Genomic DNA, 24,740 nt, shown 5'->3' on the forward strand with positions numbered 1-24,740 from the left:
CGCGACCCACAGTTTGGGAACCGCTGGGTTAGAAGATGCAGTGGATGTCTTTTCTTTGGCTAGCTTTGTCTCCCAATCGCAAAAAAATATGTGTATAACATGCAGCTAAAAGGAAGAGTATGTGTGTGTGTGTGTGTCTAGACATCTGACATCTGATTTGTGAAGCTAGTCACACCTGTGAGAGCCATTTTTGAGCATGCTCCAGAGAGAGGTGTGCTGTCTAGCCTAGGGAACAGGAACCCTGCAGGATGCTCTTACGCACACACACACACACACACACACACACACCACCTCATACACTATAATTTTCAGACCCTGGCACCAATCATTTTAATTCAATACAGCTCCGTACTGTACGGTATCTCTACAGTACTCTATCTTCAACAGAAACTCAACCCTCTCGGCATCCCCCACCAATCAGAGAATACTCTCACAGCAGGTGACGCTTCACCCCCCCTCTCCTTTGGCTCTGCATGTCATAAATCATTTCGCCAGTTCATTTCACATCTCCGGTCTATTGTATTCCATCATTTCCATAGACTTCCCTTGGTCTGATTTCACCTCGTCTTTCTAACAAAGACATACCGCCCCCCCATTCTGCTGCCATGGTTAACTCTGCTCTATTTCACTGGTGCCTAGATTGTTCTACCCTAGACATTCTAGATTGTTCTAACCTAGACATTCTAGATCGTTCTACCTACCCTAGACCTTCTAGATTGTTCTACCTACCCTAGACCTTCCATACTCAGTAGCCATACTCAGCCTGTGCTCTCTCTCCTCCCCAGGGTCCCCTACCAGGGCTGAGGTGGGATGCTGTGGGTGCAGGGGTGTAGGCTGGCGGACGCTCTCTGCAGGAGGAGGAGGCTGCTGGTCATGAAGATCCCCTGCTCCTTCTATTGTTCCCTCTGGTTCCTCATCCTGCTGGGCACAGGGTCCCTGCTGCTCATCGTCCACCTCCAGGACCTCTCAGAGACGGTCCAGCAGGAGGCCTCAGGTAAGTGTCACGTCCGGCCAGCGACCTTCTGTGTGTTGTTATCTCCTCGTCGCTGTGTGATTCAGTGAGTAAAGCGTGGAGCTTGCAATGCTAGGACAATATATACAAACGGTGTATGCACTCACTGTACTGCACTGTACTGTTGCTTTAAATCGAGAGTTACTGTTTTGTATTACTCCCACTGGACTGATAGACAAAGATTGTCTCTTTTAGACGTCTCTTGATCATTAGGAATTGGTGAAGGACAGGTACTCTATGGGTACATCCAAACACAGAATCGCAGAAAGGACAACGTTGTGAAGCATGCTCAGGGTCATAAAGATGTATATAATATGATTATATATATATAGAAGCACCAACTTATAGGAATATTGACTGAGACAGTCAGCGCAGCGTCACTCCCAGAAGACCACGCCCCTTCCAAAAGACCACGCCCCTTCCAAAAGACCACACCCCCCAAGGGGTACAGAAGTACCCATCTGTCAGAGGAGCTCATGAAAACAGAACAGATTTTAAGAACTAAAAACTCCTATTTTTCACAAATTTGTTCACTAGGTTAGGGTTGGGTCCTGTGGAATATGCCTATATAGACACGTTTAACAAAGTTAGCCTCAAAACCTGTCCCTTCAGCTTGCCTTCCTCAAAGCCTCCTTCAAATCGTAGGTCTGGGAATTTTCACTTGCTGGCAGTACAAAGTGCCAATACAGCAACTTTTTGGCATTATAACAATGATGGGTTAAAAATGGGTTAGTAATCACACATTCAAACCTGGTCAGTTTTAATGCAAGTTGATAGGAGTTCAGGGTTGTTGTCCCCTCAGGGGCGTGTTCGCGATGGTTCCACAAAGTACCCGGATGTATCAACTGAATCTATGATAAGCCGTCAGTTTTGAGAGGACCTTTGAGACACGTAATAAAACCGGTCCTCTAAAAGTCCATTTGTGAGTCAGGTTAGGAGGACAACGTGTCGCCCCTGGTGTGTAATAATAAGTGGATGCTATGATCTCAGTGTCAGCGTCTCTCAGTGTCTGTGTCTCTAACAGCCGCTAACTGAGAGTGGATATTTACTGGGCTGTTAGGATATAACGGCAGGATAACGGTATCCCACTTATTGTCTCATACACATGGGTAACATCAAAGCCACACAGTTTCAGTCATGGGTTTGTGCTAGCTAGACACATTTCTCTGCTCTGTCCCAATTCTCCATGCCGTGTTCGCATGTTGAAGACAGTACGCTTGAAAGAAGACATTCTTGCAGTTGTAGTGGAACACTTAATGTTTTGTTGCTGATGCTGTTGGAATGTCACACCTCATTTGAGGAATAGAAGAATAATGCGTGGAGGAACCGGAAGAAAAAAAAACTGTGAAGAAAATTGGAAATGGTTGAGTTCATAAATTACATTTTAAAGATCAATATAATGGTATAAAGGAACAAGCACACCAGAGCCTATGTTTGAATTTCATCTCCTTGAGTTCCATCAGCAGGGAAAGCACAATACCTTGAAATTGGTTTTGTGATGTCTTTGGAAATTGCTATGGTTTCCCTTTTGAGTCATTCACAGACACTATAGATTAAACAAAGATGTTCAATAATTCTACATCCCCCATGTTAAGGAATTTGACGTGAAGGGTGTAATTGTCAGGCGAGAGTTACAGGATGTGTCCAATATGAATGGCAGCACAGTCATTTGTTGCCACTTTATTGAAACACTAAAGATGTCAACAAATGAAATGACTGACATAAACAAATGAAATGATGAGACATAGTAAAATCAAATGACTGAGGCATAGTCAAATCAAATGACTGACACATAGTCAAATCAAATGACTGAGACATAGTCAAATCAAATGACGTACACAAATGACACAGACAGAAACAAGCTTTTGGAAAGGCTAAACACGTGTTTGGGACCTAACCCATTTGTTGATTAGCACATCATTGACTGATTTAGCTTAGCATTAAATACTATACTCTCACTTGTGCCCTTCGTGAGAGAATCTAGACCCAGATTGCACTCTAAGAACCATCCCCCCTCCCCCCTCCCCCTTCCCCCTTCCCCCCTCCCTCCCCCCCCCCTCCCTCCTCCCCCCTCCCCCCTGATATCCCGGCCATTAATCAAACACATTGGCAGAATGGCCTCACTGCTGAGTCGGAATGTGGGCCATCCAAAGTATCATCCGAAAACACATCTCATCTAAATATATGAGCATCTGTTTTGCTCCCGTGTGGAGAGGGGAGGGAGTGACAGCAAGTTGACACAGCCTCCCTCTGCCTCCCTCTGCCTTCATCCCGGCCTTCCTGGAGTTGCACAGCTATTACAGTGTATTGTAGAACAATAGTTTCTGTGCCATGACTCATCTAAAGCCTCTTGAGTTTCCTTGTGATCCTCCAGATGAACAAACATTTGGACTGGAGTGAAGTGAAGCTGTCTACCTCTAACATTTATCTTGTTTAAATTCTCTGTGTTGTTGGCAGCCGCGAGCTGGTAGAATTTGTTGTCGAGGCCAGTTTCTGTTCTGTTCTATCTATTCTGTTCTATCTATTCTGTTCTATCTATTCTGTTCTATCTATTCTGTTCCCACGGCACCGCCGCCTCTACATGGATGCAGCAGTCATGCTACTTGGCCACGGCCTTTTACTGTCCTGGATCCCCGCTGGTGAAACAAGCTTCACACTGCTGTCAGGAATGCAGAGTCACTACATATCTTCCGCTGTAGACTGAAGACCTCCATCTCTTCAGGCTATACCTTAACTGTCCCTCCTAAGACCTCTTCATCCCCTCTACCTAACCCTAAATAATAATTTAAAAAATATTTCTTCCAGCATTATGACGGCCACTGGCCCCTGGACCTAGCATAGATTATTTTCTCTTACGATGGCTGATGGATAGATGATTCACTTACTTAGAGAAATGTATTTGTTGTAAGTCGCTTTGGATTAAAGCGTCTGCTAAATGCCAAATACGTAAATGTAAGCTATATTTCTTGTTACAGTCATAGACTCACTACTATACCATTTCGGAAACATCGGTGTGTAGTAATCAGTATGTCTTTCTGAAATTGTAATTATCTCTTAACAATGGATTGGTTGTAGAAAACTCCACCATATTATGCACATCACATTGATTATCTAACCGATGATGTTGCCGCTCATTGTCTAGCCAGGAATTGCTAATCCATATTAGAGCCTCATCGATTCAGCGTAGCAGCAAATGCTACTGCAACGGGTTCTCATTGGATAATCCTCCAGCCCAAACTCTCATTGATTAGAAAACCATAGATTTCTCCACTCTGAGGGAGTGAAGTAAGTGCACAATAACATTACAAAGAGTGATAATAACTCACATGCCATTTCAAATGATTGTCCCTCTTTAATTGAATCAATGCATAACTCACTTCCAGAGCTATGAAACCAGATAGCCTCTCCACTGTGGTTTTGTCCAATTCAACAGCATTTGAAGTGCCACTCTGGTTCCTCTTTCAGTACCAGGCCTATTCTCACAGCCGTTTAACTGTTTTGTAACTCCCAGCATACACATTTTTCAGAACAATAAACTACATGAAGGCTACAGTACAATGTACATTTCCAAATAATGACTTCATTTGACATTGAAAGCATTTTAATCAACGGCTATCCTCCAGATCATTATGCAAATGCTTTGCTTTGAACACAAGCCACATTGGGATTCAAGTTAAATTAATGTTTGTTTTAAATGATTTTTAAATGATTTTTCATTGCCTGGTGTTATGCAGGTTGGTAAATTGTCAATAATCCTTTTTAAGAAAAAAAGTAACCGCCTTTGTTGAAAGCCAATTGCTTTTCATAACACAATGTAAACAATCAGCATGACTGCTTTCAGCTGAGCTGAGCCAGAGAACGAAAAGCACTTTACATCACATCAAAAGCTGTGGTATTAATGTGGCTGCCTCTCTCTCTCTCTCTCTCTCTCTCTCTCTCTCTCTCTCTCTCTCTCTCTCTCTCTCTCTCTCTCTCTCTCTCTCTCTCTCTCTCTCTCTCTCTCTCTCTCTCTCTCTCTCTCTCTCTCTCTCTCAAGAGCAATGTGTAGTAGATTAAATTGTCTCCCTTACGTGATATAATGCAATTTAAAAGTTTCACTATGGAGGGGAGATTTATGAATGGTGTCCAATTTCAGTTAAAACAAAAACTTTGAGATTGTGAGATTTAATTAATGTCCACCAAGGTGGCCCAACCCCAGCAGGGCCTGTCCAGCGGTTGGGTTGGGGTTGTAGAATAAAATAATTAAGTGATAAAGTAGTTATAGTGGTATAGTGGTAGTTGTACTACAGTGGGACCAGTCGTACTGCAGTAGAAACAGTCGCGCAAAATGCTGTGCAGGTTACAATATGATGTAAGGATGGTTTTGGGGAGACAGTCTTTTGAATGAATGAATAAATGAATGAATGAATGGACTTTATTGTCATTGCTACAGTACAGGTACCAAACAACGAAATTTAGGAGGGGTGGCTCCCCTGGTGTTAGGAAAGGGAAAAAAAACTTGAAAAATAAAAATAAAAATAAAAAACCACAAGAATTTGTTTTCTTCCGGGGAATTCCCCCAGGAGCCTGATTGCTTGAGGAAAATAGCAGTTTGACATCCTCTGAGTTTTAGCTCCAAGGCTAGGATAATGTTTTCCTGACAGCAGTAGCTCGAACAGTTTCTGATTGGGGTGGCTGGGTCACCTGACGTATCATTTGAAATGTGTGTTGACTTTGGTGTGTATGAATATCTGAAGGGACATTCCCATTATTTTGTTTTTTCACAACGCAGTTCTCTGGATAAGATGTTGGTTTAAGTTAAAGGTATCAACTGTGGCCGTCTTTTGGGTGAATCTTCTCACAACATTGATGTGTCTCTAAATGCATCTCTCTGTCTGTCTGTCTGTCTGTCTGTTTGTTTGTGTGTATGAAAACGCAGAGTACTGAGTATTGAGTATGCCTACACAAAGGTAGGAGCCAACAGTTCAAGACTGACTAACAGCTAACAACTGCCTGGCAGCATCCTTTCATGTTTTCAACAGTGTTTTTGTGTCTAGAATCACTAGAGGAAAAAAAGTGTAAAGTGTAAAGTCCTTATAATGTTGTGTCAATCAATCCCTCACTTGTGGAGGAGAGTTTGTGTGTATACACTGTGTTGTTTCTGCTTCTGCAGGGTGATTTATTGATATTAATGGAAGTGGTTGGTCAGACATTGAGAGTCAACATTTTGTATCGAATAGGATCATCGCCTCAGGGTAGCAAGGGTAGAGAGAGAGGGAGGGAGGGAGAGAGAGAGAGAGAGAGATACATGTGCTTAATGTTTAAAAGTCTAAATAGTATGAAAACTATGTATAGAAGAAAGATCAGTCAGCACACATTTTAATTGGATTGAGTTGTCAAACTTAAAAGTGGAAAGAGGAGATGCATTTTAAAATCCTCGGAACCCAATAGTCCTCATAGAAGCTCATATGAATTAATGCAACATATGGCTTCAATTTAAAAAGTCTAAATAGTATCAAAACTGTGAAGGGAAATTCTTCACGTGGAGTCAGATAGATAACTCCCACTACTAAAATAAACATGGCTGAGGGGAAACCGTTACCTCTTCTTTATTCTATTTTTTTAATCTCAGCTCACGTACACACATACACATACACATACACACACATACGTACACAGTACACACATACAGCTTCACACACCTACACCTCTGTTGGATGGAGTATGCTGACAGGAGACCTACACACATTCACACTACTGAGGGTTGAGTCAGCACTAACTCAAGGTCAAGGCCTCTACAGGATTTGGTCTACATGAGAGGCGAGTTAATTCCCCAGGGCTGGGCCCGTACATACATGTCCTACTAAAAATAGCTCATCGGTACTCATGGACTAATGTTTTTTTTATGAACTGTAGTTTCCATACGAGGTCACAGTGTTAGTTCGATGTGTCTGTGTACATGCTATAGAAGCTCGAGGAGGAGGAGAAAGTCTGAAAGTGCTCCTTCTAAATGCAACCCCACGTTCCCCTCTGGACCTTGCTGTTCTCTCTGAGTCATTGGTGGGGGGGGGGGCAAGGCCGTGAAGGGTTTTAAAAACAAGGCAGACATCGCTATACAGTCTAAGACTGTCCAGGGTGAGTCAGTTCTACTTTTGAGTGATGTGACAGGGGTGATACCTGAGGCTTTTTTATCTAGGGTCTTTAATGCTTTAATGTTTATAGAGGGAGTCAAGCTGATGAAAAGTGGTTGATCCTGCTTGGGACCAGCTTGTAATTAAGCAATAGCACACGAGAGGGAGTGCTGTTATACTGAATATCAGCACGGCTGTGATTCGGTCGAAGGTACGAGGCCGCAGGCCAGTACAACAGCACGACCTCGAGTGTGATATTGCTTTTAGACAACAGTTCTACAGCGCCATTTAATAGTTAACAGTAATAAGCGACAACAGGTTATGATTTGTTTGTTTATTTAATCATTTATTTTGACTCCGCCAACAAAAAATAGTTCCGCAACTGAACTTCAACTGGACTGTTGCCTAGTAACCCGAACACAAACATGTAGTCTAATTAACGGTCATTTAGTAGAACACCTGTGCGGCGGAGTGATACACATAGTTAAAAGTCCCAGTGATGTTATACTGTATATCGGCACTCATGGAATGCCTCTTGTCCAATCAAATTACTTAGTCGGAACTAAGTGTTGTATAACTCAGTATGACAGATGGGACAAAATCATTGCGTGCATATACAGCAAGGCTGCTTCAGTTGATAGGTATGGACGGATACATCTGAAGGTTTGTGGGATTTTATGAGACACTCATTTGCATGTTGTATTCAACAAACAGATTTGTTTCCATATCACTTATCTACAGCAATAAAAAAAGAAACTAACCAGATCTATTTAATATGTCTGAATACACACAGTGAGACTGACACAAAATAAACACACACTCATCTGTTCAAATGTCCCACTAAACATAGGCACAGTGAACAGCACAAGCAGATCGGGGCACAGATGTTTTGTAAAGCTCCCTATCACTCATATGAAGGCAGCGTCGACCTAATTCATGTTGCCAGTATACACATACAGACCAAGAGAGTGTGGGCCTGCCAGCACACACAGAGATAGGCTGACTGGATAATTATAATACATTAGACTTACATAGAGCTTTTCTAGACATTCAAAGACGCTTTACAAACTGAAAAGATCGAGTAGTAATAATAAAAAGAAACAAAAGGTAAATTGAAGTATAGGGGCCTAATTAAGGTAGTGCTGGGGACACATGGGAAGGGGAGGGGGAGAGGGTTAACTGGTGAAGGCGAGCTTGAAGAGGTGGGTTTTGAGGGCCTGTTTAAATGTTGGGAGGGTGTTGGCCTGTCTGATGTGGTTGGGGAGGGCGTTCCAGAGGGACGGGGCTGCGGCTGAAAAGTCCCTATCACCCCAGGTCCGGAGCTTGGTCCTGGTGGTCTTGAGTGTGTGTGTGTATAGCGCCTTTATCCAAAGCGCCTTACAACGGTTTCTCATTCACCCATTCACACACACATTCATGACAAGCTAGCATGCAAGGCGTCGATCCGCTCACTGGGAGCAATTTGGGGTTCAGTGTCTTGTGACACTTCGACATGTGTGCCATGTGTGCTTTATCCAAAGCGCTTTACAACGCCCTCTCATTCACCCATTCACGGTCACCAATGGCGGCAAGCTGCCATGCAAGACGCGTGCCTGCTCACTGGGAGCAATTTTGGGGTTCAGTGTCTTGCCCAAGGACACTTCAACATGTGGCCAGCCGGGACTCGAACCGCCTATTTGCCAACCTTGCGATCATTAGATGGCGGCTCTACCTCCTGCGCCACAGCCGCCCCACAGCCGCACAGTTCACTGCAGTGAATCCAAAATGTTTGTAAGATTTGGCTGCCATTGAATGCATGGCTCAGACATTGCTATAATGGATGCCAACACTATTGTGGTTTGGCATGCCAGCAGAGAGTGTAGATCATATGTCCGACGTTGACGTACATTTTGCGAACAAGCATCACTGTCATCGAGGGAGTTCACATTTCAGCAAAACCTATCGAACGCTACTTTTGAAGACTACACGACAACCTGAAAATAAGACGTCGCATTCTACTGAGCATGACACTGCATTACTAAAAGCAGACCTACACACGGCAACCCGCATGACGATGATCATTTTTTCGATAACAATTTTAGGGCATTTCTGTGAAAGACTTAGACAAGGTACCATACTATGGAAAGAGACCCTGCACTGCAGTGCAGTCGTCTCTGTCTCAGGAAGACATCATTATCACGGTCTGTTCTCCCAGACAGATACTGCATACCTCCCTGGAGTTGTGTGTGTCGCGAGAATCCTGATGACAGTCCTCAAAGCTCTGATACAGGGAGAAATGGTTGGTGAGTGTGTGTACGTGTGTGTGTGTGTGTGTGTGTGTGAGACGCAGAAAGAGAGAGAGAGAGAGAGAGAGAGAGAGAGAGGGAGAGATAGACAGAAAGGGATAGTGACTCTGGCACTCTTTCTTCCTCTCTTCTTCTTGGCAGGCCTCACAGTGCCAGAAGTCTACCGTCACGCTTAATCCTTCTGTTGATCTTTTCTAGGAGCGGTTCCCAACATTTGTTTTTGGTTTTGACCCAAAAAGATAAACAAAAACAAATCTCTCTCGATCCCAGAGACAATCTGTCATCTGGGAGGCTTTTTAATGCCACCCAATGCCATGAACGGGACTCAACCTTCCTTCTTCTCTCTTTTTGAAACACATCGGAGCCTTCGGCAATCAACTAAGGGCCTTACATAAGAGGACAAATCTCCAGTGTGATCTGGCCTTTCTTCCATCATCCACCCGCCCTTTGAAGCACGATGGAGCCGCTTTTATTGGATGGTGTCTCTTAGGTGATGATTTTTTTATTGAAGAAGATTAGCCAGGGCGGAATGCCAGGGTCCGGGACAGAGTTTGCTGTTTGTCTGTTGTTGTTGTTGTGGTTGTTGTTGTTGTTGTTGTTGTTGTTGTTGTTGTTGTTATTAGTATTATGGCTTTTGTTCTAATCTGTGATTGCATGGTATATGGCATGTACGATAAATCGTTTGTTTTTAGGAGAGTATAGGCCTATAACCTCTGGGTTGAGTCCAGGCACTCTATTTACAAATTGATGAGCGCAGTCAGAAATCTTCATAACCTCATCCACGCTCATACAGTGATTAATTGGGTGAAATCCATTAGTCTTGCTTTTAGCTGGGCCACAGCACATTATCTCATGCTCTTAGCCTATCTCAATAAAAAAGACTTCCTGGCGGCCTTAATTGTCTTTTTCACCTTTCCGACACCGGGCTTAAATTACATTTATAGGCGTTTTCCCAACATGAGAGGAGAAGTCGAGGGGTGAAGACTTCGATTTAGTCATTACAGAGTCAGTCTAAATCAGACCGGAGTGACTAACTTTTATTTGGCGTTCAGCTTTGTTACAATGTGAAAAGGTCCCTAGGTTCAATAGAAAACTGGTAGGGATGACATGTCTTTCTGATGTAATAGCTAGTTATATTTGTTTGCACCATAATCCAATATTCACATTGTGAAGTGTCTTTTCACAAATCCTGTCACATCTTATACCATCAAGATGTTTCTCAAACTGTGTTAATCCACTATAATTTCACGACTCTGTTATGGATGAAATAAGAGGTGATGGCCACCGTTGTCATGCTAATAGCAGGGTTCTGGTTCTAGTGCTGGCTAGTGGATCGCTACAGAAATGCCTCTGTTTTGTCCATTAACTGCTTTTGTTTCCACATAGTCCACAGAGGCTGCTCTTCACCATCATCCATATTGCATTGTCAACAAATTAGATTGTCAACAAATCATTGTCAACAAACGTATCTGCAATGCCAGCTCTCTCCCTAACATTGCAGTTTTCTTTATAAAGCCTTTCATAGATAGGAGAGTGGGTTCAATTTGACTTGACCTTTACTCATGCACTGCTCTCTCTCAGGCTCTGCATGCTGTGTGTTCATGCCTTCTTACAGCATGCAGAGCTGCAGTATGCTATTTATTTCGTACAATACTCATCCACTAGTTTACCTGAACAGATTAATTCCTCCCTGCTGTTTTATTCATCGGGTCTTCCTCTGAGAGCCTGGGCCTTGCTTGATATCATGACGCTTGTCGCCGGCTCGAACAGACCTGAGCGCAACCACAGCCTTATAAATAACACAAAGCACAGAATGAATAATACAGCAGAGCGTGTGTGTGTGTGTGTGTGTGTGTGTGTGTGTGTGTGTGTGTGTGTAAGTAACCTTAACATATACCTAACTAACCCAACCCACACCTAACATTTCTAACTTAAGTTGTTTAAGAAAGAGAAAGTGAGAGAAGGGGGAAAACAGTGAAAAGGTATGATACATTTTGCCACAGGTGTTCCTCTAGGGACAGATAATGATCGTGGCGCATAGGAGTGACGTCATGGGGGCTGACTGACACTGACTAGGTGAAAGGGGGGGGCACTGTTTCTCCTTTTGCAACTGCTTATACAGTAAGCTTACAGTGACCATTCCAATGGAATGCATAGTATGCAAGTATACAGTATCAAACAATTACAATTATTATTGTATTTAAGTCATTATTATTATTACAATTAAGTGTATGAAGTTGAGCCAGACCACACATTGTACTATTGAATAACAAAAATCTGCTCCATGCTTCCTTACAAAAAGCGAGCAAGATTTTGTTACATGATCTTTATTTGTCAAATCTTTCCCTCCAGAACATTCTCATCTATATTTACATCTCTGGAAGACAAACATGCCAACTTTAACACTAGAACAGCCATGAGCTGTTGAGAAAAATGAGAAATGAGAAAAAAGTTATATCTTTGCACTTGATCAAATTGACTTTTACTAGATATGAACGTTCTACCACCCAGTATCCTTACATTTTCAAAATCACATCAGGATAAGCTAGTATAAAGCTGTTTTTCTGTTTTTCTGTGTAGGAAGCAGGCTAATTTACAAGCGGCCAACTAGCGGTCGTTGTGTGTAAATAGCAGCTTGAGCATTGTAAAAAGGGGGTCATTTGACGGCTCTTTTAGTAGGTAAAAAGGCACGGCTGTTCTAATGTTAAATGCCTTAGAATTAAGAATAGAATTGATTCTTGATGTTCCACACAACTTATTTTGTTGACAATCTAATTTACTTGAGAAACCAGTCCCGGGGGAAAGCTAGAAAAACAGACTCAGTAGCTGATCGGCAGGTTTTTAGACAGCTGAGAAATAGATGCTCCTCATCAATTAAGAAAGTTAAATCTATTTCCTCATTACAGAGAAAATGTAGATAAGTAACGCCTTTTATCAACATTTCATCTCGGCAGGCTTTTTATCTAAGAGAAATGGTGGTTTGGCTGACCCTGGTCACATTCCCATTTCCCAACCCCCAGTTGGCTCGATAGGAGGTCAGTCAACTACCAGCGAATCTTTATTCTAATTTCAACTATTTTCTTTTTTAAAATATTTTTTGAGTGGGGCAGTCCCACTTATATTTTTCATTTTATTGGACAGATACAGTGAAGACAGACAGGAAAGTAAGGAGAAGAAGGGAGAGAGGGCATGTCAGCAGGGCACGGGTCGGATTCGAACTCATGCCGACACTGCAGACCGCAGTGCTAGACCACTGGACCACCCCAGGCCACAATTTCAACTATTTTCTTCTTGGGATGCACAAGATGCCCCCTCCCCCCAAAGAAATCCATTGAGGCTGATCTGCTTGGTCCAGGCCTAGTGCAGCTTTCCCCCCCCCCCCTCCCCCCCCTCCCCCCTGATTGCAGAGTCATTTAAACAAACTATATATTTTTGAGGGGGGTGGTGGAAAAGAGCGGTCTTATCTCCTTACCTCTCCACTTCACCTCTCCCCTCACCCCTCCACGCCTATATCTAACTTCACCAGATCCTATCTTTTATTGATGGAAAGGTTATGAATATTTGAAGACATTTCAGCGGGACTTGAAAGGCTTTCACAGAGCAGAGCACTGTGGGAAGAGCCATGCTGTCACAATGTTTCCTGCTCGCTGCAGAGGTAATGAACTGAGGCAATGAGATGGAAGAGACCGGAGAACGGACACTCTATGTCAACACAGAGAGAGAACGGACACTCTATGTCAACACAGAGAGAGAACGGACACTCTATGTCAACACAGAGAGAGAATGGACACTCTATGTCAACACAGAGAGAGAACGGACACTCTATGTCAACACAGAGAGAGAATGGACACTCTATGTCAACACAGAGAGAGAACGGACACTCTGTCAACACAGAGAGAGAATGGACACTCTATGTCAACACAGAGAGAGAATGGACACTCTATGTCAACACAGAGAGAGAACGGACAGACACTCTATGTCAACACAGAGAGAGAACGGACACTCTGTCAACACAGAGAGGACAGCATAGAGGATCAGCCTAGTTATGCCAACTCTCTTTACACAAACAAATACTCATACACATACAAGAATGCAGTATATATGTTACGGTACATGTGGGAATATGGTACATGTGGGAAAACTAGGGTTAGGGTTAGGTGCTAGGGTGCTAGGGTTAGGGTTAGGGTTAGACATGCCAGCATGTACCAAGTCACCCTAGCACCTAACCCTAGTTTTCCCACATGTACCGTAACATACACCACACACACGCACACACACGCACACACACACACACACACACACACACACACACACACACACACACACAAATATACAAATGACTCCCTGCGTGTCAAATCCTTACTGCAGTACACAGTATGTAATAAAAGATCATTTGTTTTTCCTTATCTGGAGGAATCTTTTCTGTATGACGCAACATCACTTAAGACCTCTTTATTTTGAGCTGCTGATGCCAAGGCATTGGAGCGATAAGGCCGACTTCAGCAGAATTGCACCCAATGGGCCAAAGCTGAACACATTAAAAAGTATGTGAGTGTGACGTTTGCTGTAGTTTGAAATCGCAATTCTCTTTAGCTAGCGCATGAGTGTCCTCCTGCTCGCAACCAATCTTAACTAGTTCTGGCAAGCGTGTATAAAATGTATGTTATGTTGACACGTTAACTCTCACAAGATTACAGATCTCACCTTAAGTTGGTTGGAAGTCAGGTGCAGTGCATTCATCCCTGTATCCCCGCTCCTGTCGGCTTTCTGACAAATTTGGCATCCAAGCTGTGACCGTACGCTAACATGCTTTACATCCGACTGGTGATGTTGACACAAACACACTTTTTCATGAGCTGGCACGAAGCAATCTCAAGTTTGCTTTTAGGCTGTTACTGTAAGAGGGACAGCAGGGGGAAGAGCTTGGGTGATTTCTACAGTAAGCTTCTCATCCGAACGTGACCGGCTGCAAAGAAAAATGGATTGGCACGGATGCAATCCATGAAAAATAAATAAAAATAAAACTCATTTTCAAATTTCAATTAAAGACTCGCCTGTTTAGGCAGGCCGGTAGTCACCTACAGCCATCTTATGTTCCTGTTTATGTTCTGTTTATGTTCTGTTCATGTTGTCCCTTTGGGGTGTTCCTCCGTTTTAGTTTTTAATGTTTGATTGCGCTTTTCTTTTTACCCATTTTATCCCTTATTTTTGATGTAAAGCACCCTGTGCATCCGTGCTGTGAAGGGCGCTATAGAAATATTTACTTAGAACGTTTTACTTACCGGTACTTACTTACTTACTTACATGCTAACGTGTAGTTGACAAATCACAAGGTCTAATTGTACAGTAGTATGTTTTTAAGACTCTGAAGTACTGTACGTTGACATTGCAAGGATGGAATACAGTGGCACCAACTGTGAACTGTCACTAATCACATTAGGCCTACATAGTTGTCTTCACTGTTGACTGCACACTCATTACATAAATGCTTTGCTGCAGACACAATAGAGTTTAGCGCGACCAGGTGAACTTCACTGTACGCCAAACACAGGTTATGTGGGGTAACTTGGGATGACAGCAATTATGCAGGAAGCTGAGTTCAATCGACCAATAATATTCTGACGGCATGAATAAAATAGTAGACAGAGCATGAATATATTGTTGATTCTCTTTGATTTCTCAATGTTTTCATTCTGTTGGTAGCTTATACATCCTTACCAGAGAAAACCATATCCACTAAATGCACGTATCTATGTGCGGAAATTAGTTTGATTGCTTGCCTCTTTTTAAGGACTGTTATACAGCACACTGTAGTAAAGGATTGCATGCAGGCATTTTGATAAGCCACCACTAATCTCTCTAAAGAATATTGCATTTGTGATTGCTATGGTACGGCAAGATTGCACATGGTTTTTATAGGATTTACAGTTCCTAATGTTTGTTTATGTTTGATGGTGTGTTGTGTTGATGTGTGTGAGTGTGTGTGTGTGTGTGTGTGTGTGTGTGTGTGTGTGTGTGACACCCACTCACGCTATCATTAGCACGTTTATCAATAGCATGTGTTTAATATTGTGTTGTGTTGGTGAGTTGTATTGATGTGTGTGTGTGTGTGTGTGTGTGTGTGTGTGTGCGTGCGTGTGTGTGCGCGCGCGCTATCATTAGCACGCCACATTCCCAAGTCACTGTGGCGCTCAGGGTCCGTGGGGATTGGCTGCAGCAGTGCTGAGCTGTGCATAAAAGCTGGCGGTGTGTAATTAATGAGTCTCCCGTGGGGACGGACGCAATCAGCCCAGGCTACGTGTCAGTAAACACACCTGTACCTCCTCCTCAGGACGCTGCCTTGTTCCCCTTCTCAGAGATGTTTAGCTACAGTTGCACTTTTTGGAGTTTAAAAGGTGCATTAATTTTTAAGTTGTGTAAGGAGGGGGGGGTAAGGAAGGGGAAAAGATAAAGAGCAAAGCATGAATATTATGACAGAATGGGAATGACGGTAATTATTACACCAAGTAAACACCACTGATGTTTCTAACAGCACAACCCAGACTGAGTCAGACTGAGTCAGGTCCTGACCACCTGTGATGCTGTGACAACATGCCTGCTGCTGCTGTGTGGCCAACATCATTTCCCCTGGAGAGATAAACAATCATATGGAGAGCAGAGGTCGAGTGAAAGAGAGAGAGAGAGAGAGAGAGAGAGAGAGAGAGAGAGAGAGAGAGAGAGAGAGAGAGAGAGAGAGAGTGTGGTGGAATAATATGCCTGATAAGACATTTTATTTATTGATAAGACAATTCATTTACCTTTAAGACTGAATTCACAAGAGTCACTGAGTCAGACTGTCTTGGGCAGAATCAACATAGTGACGACCCAGTCTAGTAGACAATGACAAGTGTTTTCCTCTGCTCAGGGTTCGACTTTGGCTAGACAACAGACACATTTAAATGTGACCTGTGTATAAAAATGTCAGGTCTCCTCTGTTCAGGACTTTTCTGAGAAGGATTTCACTGACAGATTCTGTCCATCATGCTTGTTTACATTTACATTTTTGGCATTTAGCAGACGCCTTATTCCAAAGCGACTTACAATCGTACAATTGTAAATTGTTCTCCTTTTGCAAAAGATAATTAACACATTTTCTATGCAATTTGAAGAAAGCAGGCTGCCCTTTGATATTTGATATTTAGATACTTAAATAATTATTTTACAAGAGAGAGAGAGATAGAGAGAGAGAGAGAGAGAGAGAGAGAGAGAGAGAGAGAGAGAGAGAGAGAGAGAGAGAGAGATAGAGAGAGTTATGGAAGTGGCTGATAGAGTCAACGCTAGACGGCTTTGACAGCACTGACACACAACTCTCCTGTCCTCTTTGGACTTTCAAACTTACATTGCGAGAGGATCAGTTTGTCAGCAGGTGCGTGTGTGTGTGTGTGTGTGTGTGTGTGTGTGTGCCTGTGTGTGTGTGTGTGTCAGAACCATGGCAGCAGGTGAAATATTTACAAGTCCCCGAAAATAGATATGTAAACAATCTCACTGGGCTTGTGCCTGCGTCCTGAAGACATGCGGGTAATAGATCACAGAGATAAAATAACACCATGCTATATATAATAATAATACGTTAGACATATAGAGCGCTTTTCTAGACAAGAGTAAAGACGCTTTACAAACTGAAAAGATCCAGTAGTAATAATAAAAAGAAACAAAAAATAAATAAAAGAAAGTATAGGGGCCTAATTAAGGTAGTGCTGGTGACACATGGGAAGGGGATGGGGAGAGGGTTAACTGGTGAAGGCGAGCTTGAAGAGGTGGGTTTTGAGGGCCTGTTTAAATGTTGGGAGGGTGTTGGCCTGTCTGATGTGGTCGGGGAGGGCGTTCCAGAGGGACGGGGCTGCGGCTGAAAAGGCCCCATCACCCCAGGTCCGGAGCTTGGTCCTGGTGGTCTATATACCATGCTATACACCAGCTCTATAGATCTATGTGGAGTAAAGAGTAATGAAGTACACAAGAGTAAAATTCTTTGGCTTAGGTTCTTCAACATTGGCATCGCAGCATGATACAAAACTGTACGGTTACGGTGTATGTAGTGGACCCAGGTGCAGTGCAGGACAGAGAGTAGATGACAGATACGATCGTCAAAATAAAGTTCTCTTTACTGAGATCGGTAGTCAGGTAAAATACAAATAACAGACTTGTCTCGGAAATAAAATGAGGAGAAAGCTAGTCTCCAAAACAGGCTGACATACAAATAGCAAGGACAGGCTAAACCTGAAAGAAACATACAGGGAGAAACCTTTCTAAACACCTGTGCAGATACACAGGTAGGCCTATACAAGACCAGTCAGGGAAACCGGACCGCTCAACATAGAGTGCGGAAAGAGATTAAACGACAGGGAGTATAAGTGGGGCACAGAAATACACAGAAAACACAGGTGCACAGCCTCAGACAGACCAGAACAGGTGCAGCACATAACCAGTAACCCAGTAAACAAAGAGTCCAAAAGACGTCCTCAGGGAAGCCGGAATGTGGGTTCAGATGACGTCTTTCTAGGACGTCCAGATGGCATCTTTAGGACGTCTTATGGACTACAGAAAGACGTCATCTGAACACACATTCCGGCTTCCCCGAGGAGTCACGAGTCGCCAGAAGGTTTCCATGGCAACAGCGACCCAAACCAGAACACAAAATCACAATAATAGAGTGAAGTAAAATAAGTAAAGTAGGTAATAATAAAGTGATAAAGTGATAAAGTGATGGTAGTCGTACGACAGTAGAATCACTTGAGCAAAATGTTGTGCAAAGTACAATAACATGAAATGCGATATGATACATATATATATATATATACAGATATTGGTATTCAAGTAGTCAGTCAGGTAGTGTTCGTGTAATCAGGTAGTGTGCAAGTAGTCATATAATATATATCACTTTGCAGTGTGGGTGGGGATGGTTTGTAGTGTGAGTGAGGATGGTTTGTAGTGTGAGTGGAGATGGTTTGTAGTGTGAGTGGGGATGGTTTGTAGTGTGAGTGTGGATGGTTTGCAGTGTGAGTGGGGATGGTTTGTAGTGTGAGTGTGGATGGTTTGCAGTGTGAGTGTGGATGGTTTGCAGTGTGAGTGTGGATGGTTTGTAGTGTGAGTGGGGATGGTTTGGAGTGTGAGTGGGGATGGTTTGTAGTGTGAGTGAGGATGGTTTGCAGTGTGAGTGGGGATGGTTTGTAGTGTGAGGGGGGATGGTTTGTAGTGTGAGTGGGGATGGTTTGTAGTGTGAGTGGGAATGGTTTGTAGTGTGAGTGGGGATGGTTTGTAGTGTGCGTGGGGATGGTTTGTAGTGTGCGTGGGGATGGTTTGTAGTGTGAGTGGGGATGGTGTGTAGTGTGAGTGGGGATGGTGTGTAGTGTGAGTGGGGATGGTTTGCAGTGTGAGTGGGGATGGTTTGGAGTGTTAGTGGGGATGGTTTGGAGTGTGAGTGGGGATGGTTTGGAGTGTGAGTGGGGATGGTTTGGAGTGTGAGTGGGGATGGTTTGGAGTGTGAGTGGGGATGGTTTGGAGTGTGAGTGGGGATGGTTTGGAGTGTGAGTGGGGATGGTTTGGAGTGTGAGTGGGGATGGTTTGGAGTGTGAGTGGGGATGGTTTGGAGTGTGAGTGGGGATGGTTTGGAGGAGACGAGACAATCTTTTGATTTCTTCCAGTGCGTTTCTCCAGGAGCCTGACTGCTTGAGAGAAACAGCTGTTTGACCACCTCTGAGTTTCAGCCCTGAGTTTTTGGTACCGTTTCCCTGACGGCAGTAGCTCCAACAGTTTCTGATTGGGGTGGCTGGGGTCCCTAATGATCCTGAGGGCCTTTCTGACACACCACACTGTAGGTGTCCTGGGTGGAGGGAAGCTCACGTCCGCTGATTGCGGTTTTGGGCAGTGCCAAAAGATCTATGTGGAGCTCTATAGATCTGTATGTGAAATAGAGAGTAATCAACCCCTACAGTAACAGCTCTATAGATCTATGTGGAGTAGAGAGTAATGAAAGCCTACACTAACAGCTCTATAGATCTATGTGGAGTAGAGAGTAATGAACCCTTACAGTAACAGCTCTATAGATCTATGTGGAGTAGAGAGTAATGAACCCTTACAGTAACAGCTCTATAGATCTATGTGGAGTAGAGAGTATAAACCCTACAGTAACAGCTCTATAGAGTGTGAGTGTGTGTGTGAGTGTGTGTGTGTGTGTGTGTGTGTGTGTGAGTGTGGTGTGAGTGTGAGTGTGTGTGTGTGAGTGTGTGTGTGAGTGTGAGTGTGAGTGTGAGTGTGAGTGTGAGTGTGAGTGTGAGTGTGAGTGAGTGAGTGAGTGAGTGAGTGAGAGTGAGTGCGTGTGTCAAATGTGTATATTGCACCCCTCTCATTGGTACATGCTGCTGTTAAGCCATCTGGATTTCCCATTGCCCCAGGCACATAAACACACTGTGTGTGTGTATGTGTGCATGTGCGTTTGCATTTGTGTGTGTGTGCGTGCGTGAATGTGCGTGAATCTGTGTGTGAATCTATGCGTGAGTGTGGTGTGTGTTCTATATTTAGGAGCTGGCAAAGTTGTTATTGTTCTGTGGATTATCACTCATCTTTGTAGAGCTTTCTCAACTAGCCAACAAGTTTAGCAGTGTAGACACACGTACTGTGGAGAGAGTATAATATACCCTATGTGACACGTTCTAATGCTTTGGTCCTCATATTCTGAGGATCTGATGTAATGATCTGTAATGATCTAACTTTTCTTTAAAACATTTTTAATACATTTCCTAGTTGTTGAGTACTCTGGCTATGTATGCCATTCATTCTCGAACCCCCCCCCCCTCTACTGTACTAATCCCCCCCCCCCCTCTACTGTACTAATACGCAGCATATCTGTACCCACCATGTTGGCCATTAGGGAAGTAGTTTTTTTCCGCTTCTGTCACACTTGCCAGCTGGCATAAACGTCGCCATGCTGGATTGGGTTGGTACCTCATCTTCGTTTCTTTGACAGTTGGATACAATGTGTTGTTGACGTGGAGCTATGATAAGATCTCACACTGGACACAATTGTCTTCTATTTTCTTGAAGTGTGCCCAATAGTTTCATGGTGGTTTAATTCCAGTATGATCCATAAAACATAAAAGAAAACAAAAAAGAAAACTACAAATTGTTATTTTGTTCCCTTTGACGGTAGTCATATTTCTAATCAGTTACTTTGCAATTAATCACCTTGAGTTTTCAGTTCAGTGAGAATGAAAACATGTGACAGTATTGTGCTGATGTGGCATTTGGAGATATTTCCATACAGTCACAATTTGTTCTTTTTTTTTCGAAAGATTCACTGTCAAAGTTGCTTTGGAAAAGGAGAATTTGTTCTTAGCAACTTAGCAACATTAGCAAATGGACTACTAGCTTAAAGAGTTGATAAAATACAATATTGGAGAGCAGCAGTCTCACTCTGCATAATTCTCTCTCTCTCTCTCTCTCTCTCACACACACACACACACACACACACACACACACACACACACACACACACACGCACACGCACACGCACACACCTGGCGCTTGATCAAAACCTTATCTTGAGTCATCTCTTGCGACACCATCTGTAATGCACACCATCTCCCCTCCAGGATCTCTCATGATAATACTGTCAGCTAGGCTCTTCATGTAATATTCCACCAATCAGACGTCACTTTACAGGCAAATATCAGCGGTGACAAAAGTGGTGACAATCAATAAGCTAAATAAAATAACATTGCAACATATTTTGTTTTGTGTCCAATCATAGGATTTATTTTATTGAATTTGGAAAGTCGGACTCAAAGTCTGTCCCTAACCCCACTTTTCTCTCTCTCTCTCTCTCTCTCTCTCTCTCTCTTTTTCTGTCTCCAGATGCAAAGCTTGAAGTTGCTCGTAAATGGCCATTTCGAAAAGTAAGATAATCAGTTACCTCGCTACATTCCCTTTAACTACATCAGAGAGAAGGTAGTGAATGTAATGTAATGCAAGGCTGCCACCTTGAGGATTATTTGGTGAATTGCATTATACATTAAAAAAAACAATGGTGTGATCTTTATTTTACAACATAGCCATGTGTAAACTTAGTGTTATGGCGATGTTATTCCTTATAAGGACAGGCTTTGTCATTATGGATGGCAACAACTCAACGACGGCAGCAGCAGCAACACTTTAACACGTCAATTAGATTACCTAAATTATTTAATTCTTCTCCAAGGAATTGTCCTATCATTTCTGTTCATACATGTGCTCTTTCTGTGCCATAGGAGCTGTACTCTGACTCTGGCCTGGGTGGTGGTTTAGAGGGGGCAGCGGGGGCGGACATCCTATCCTCTAACCCCCCCCTCCCCAGACAGCCTCCTGCCTTCCACTGGCTGCCTGACTCCACCTCTGAAGCCTTGGCCAGGAGCCCCAAACCACCAGTCACCAAACGGAAGCTCCTGCTAAAGAGTGGTTCTATGGCCCCTAGTTCTGCCCCCTCTTGTAAGGAGGAACTGCGAGGGGGGGACCTACTAGCTCAAACGCAGGCGTCCCGTCGGCGTCTACTGACGGAGGTGTGCGCCAAATACCAGCCGAGCGCTTCCGAGCAGCCCATCTCCCGCCGGCAGGTGTCCCGGGTGTACGTGGAGGACAGGTCCGGCCTCCTCTACTGCGAGGTCCCCAAGGCCGGCTGCTCCAACTGGAAGCGGGTGCTCATGGTTCTGGGCGGCAGCGCCACGTCCACCCGGGGGATCCCTCACGACACGGCCCACGAGGCCAACCGCCTGCGGCGCCTGGACGCCTACGACCAGCCGGCCGTCGCCCAGAGGCTCCGCACCTACGCCAAAGTCCTCTTCGTGCGCGAGCCCTTCGAGAGGTTAGTGTCGGCCTTCCGCGACAAGTTCGAGAGCCCCAACTCGTACTACCACCCGGTGTTCGGGCGGCCCATCATCTCCAGGTACCGCGCCAACGCCACGCGGGCGGCCTTGGAGACCGGCGCCGGGGTCACCTTCCGGGAGTTCGTCCAGTACCTGCTGGACGTGCGGAGGCCCGTGGGGATGGACATCCACTGGGAGCCGGTCAGCCAGCTCTGCAGCCCCTGCCTCCTCCGCTATAACTTCGTCGGGAAGTTCGAGAGCCTGGAAGAGGAGGCGAACTTCCTGTTGCGGAGCATCGGGGCGCCGAGCAACCTCACCTTTCCTGACTTCAAGGACAGGAACCCCAACGCAGAAAGGACTTCCTCCGATATTACCCAGCGCTACTTTGCACAGTTGAACTCTACGGAGAGGCAGAGGGCTTATGATTTTTATTACATGGATTATCTCATGTTTAATTACCCCAAGCCTTTGAAAGACTTGTACTGAACAGCTGGTTGCCGGGGTGATATTACAAACAATGCGGAGAGATTCATCCTGTGGAACTTGAATAAGCACTGCAGACACATTAATGTGAAATATTAATTATTGTGTTATGAATGTGTGATAAAGAATTTTGTCTTTTTTTTTGGGTCATTGAATTATGTAATTGTACTACTTGAACATAGGTGCACAGCTTTATTCCTCGTCTTTATAGGAATAGTGGACACTGGTGCTGGTGGACTTTGATGTCGATACACTCGCAGACCATGTTCTTGAGTTTCATTGATTGGCAGAATGCAATGAATTGACCTATCGCTAAGCCACGCCCCCGACAAACAAACAACGCTCGCTCAAATTCTTCACTGACTGTGACTGACTGACCGACCGTGACTGAATGACATTCAATGACTTACAATGGCGGGAGTTCAAATTTCTGATTTACAAGTAAGTAATAGACATGTTTTTGAAAGATGACAAGAATATTTAGTCTAGAAGCTTTTCACCATCAGATATTAGCGAGTTGTTTGTCCGAGTTTTTTCGGCCTGGAGTGACTTTTGCTGTGATATGATTGGACAATTTCTATTTTGGGGCGTGGCTTAGCTATAGGTCCAAATCTCCTGCAACAGAAAGTATGTCATGATTTATGCCTGTGAACAATAAGACAGTGACCTCTATGAAGTCATTCCTACTGCTTGTGTACTGCCTAGTTATGTACAAAAAGACACTGGTCAATATAAATCTCCATATTGTGGCATTTACAGAAGAGACACTATAACTATGTTTACATGCACACTAATAATTCAATATTGGCCTACTCAGACTATGCCAATAATCAGAATAAGGCATGAGTAATGTAAACTCCTGAGTTTGTTACCTAGAATAAGGACTTAATCTGAGTAAGTATACTCCGAATAGAACATGTGGAATATCAAGCTATTTGTCGAATTATAGGACTATGAGGAGGTGTATACACTTTATTAACATTTATACACCTTAGTGAGAGTATTTCCGGTACTCAGTACCGATTTAGCTTCGATCGCAATTTGAAACAAAAACCTACAGTAACAACAAAAAGGGAATTGTAAAACACACGCAGGGTTAAGGATGCGAGACTCTCCATCATAGTTCTGAGAAGTAACTGCGGGAGATGCAGATGTTCTGTCTCCATTTTTCTGTCACCAATACTCACCACTCCCTCCCAACAATCCTCGCTGTGCACTCTCATCCAGATGACCTTTGGGGACAGAGCCTTCAGCGTGGCCGCACCTACCCTCTGGAACTCCCTCCCCACAGTGATCCGCAACGCCCCCACCCTGGACTCCTTCAAACTAGCCCTCAAAACTCATCTGTTCTCCAAGGCCTTTGGCCCCTAGTAATTGTTTCAGTTTTGTTTTGTTTGTTTTCTGTTTTGTCTGTCCGATCATTCCCCTGTAAAGCGTCCTTGGGCTTTTTGAAAGGCGCTATATAAATTAAAGTTATTATTATGTTCGTGCGATAGGGACTCCCCGTATACCCTCGCCCTGACCCGTAGGTCTCTCCTGAACTGCCTTAGCTTTTTTTTCGGAAAAAGGGCCACACATTTATCTAAAATCTAATTGGCAATGAGGTATTCGGTTGTTAAGTCGTGACGTGTTTCCGGGTCCAACGTTGGCTGAGGCGCTCTCTTCGAAATGCCCCAGTAATAATAATAATTCATTATATTTATATAGCGCTTTTCCGAGGCTCGAAGACCCTGACAATATGGGGAAAACGGGATAGTGCTGTGTCCCTTGTTGTATGAATAGATCCGAGTCTAAAAAACGATTGAACTGTCATTCTACCGCTGTAGTACACTGGTACTATGGAGCGGAGAATTTCAGGTTTGACGTCAGACTTAACAACCGAATTAGGCTGTAGTTTTACAATGGGTATGTGTCAAATTATGTGCTGTGAGTGTAGGGGCATAGAGAGGCTCGCCATGACGGATAACAAGACAATGCT

At 43.8% G+C, this 24,740-nt stretch overlaps 1 protein-coding gene across 1 annotated transcript; it reads left to right on the forward strand.

Annotated features, from left to right (window-relative positions):
* Positions 1-810: 810 nt before the first annotated feature.
* LOC308170011 (carbohydrate sulfotransferase 8-like) lies at positions 811-22,765 on the forward strand (the record flags this gene model as incomplete). The annotated part of the gene is made up of 3 exons (XM_080544742.1): positions 811-994; positions 19,262-19,344; positions 21,689-22,765. 3 exons carry the CDS (start codon positions 811-813, stop codon positions 22,763-22,765), a joined length of 1,344 nt encoding a protein of 447 aa, XP_080400868.1.
* Positions 22,766-24,740: the final 1,975 nt, after the last annotated feature.

The sequence above is a fragment of the Nansenia antarctica genome, assembly GCF_963989245.1.
Source record: "Nansenia antarctica genome assembly, chromosome: 14".
NCBI classification, from domain to species: domain Eukaryota; kingdom Metazoa; phylum Chordata; class Actinopteri; order Argentiniformes; family Microstomatidae; genus Nansenia; species Nansenia antarctica.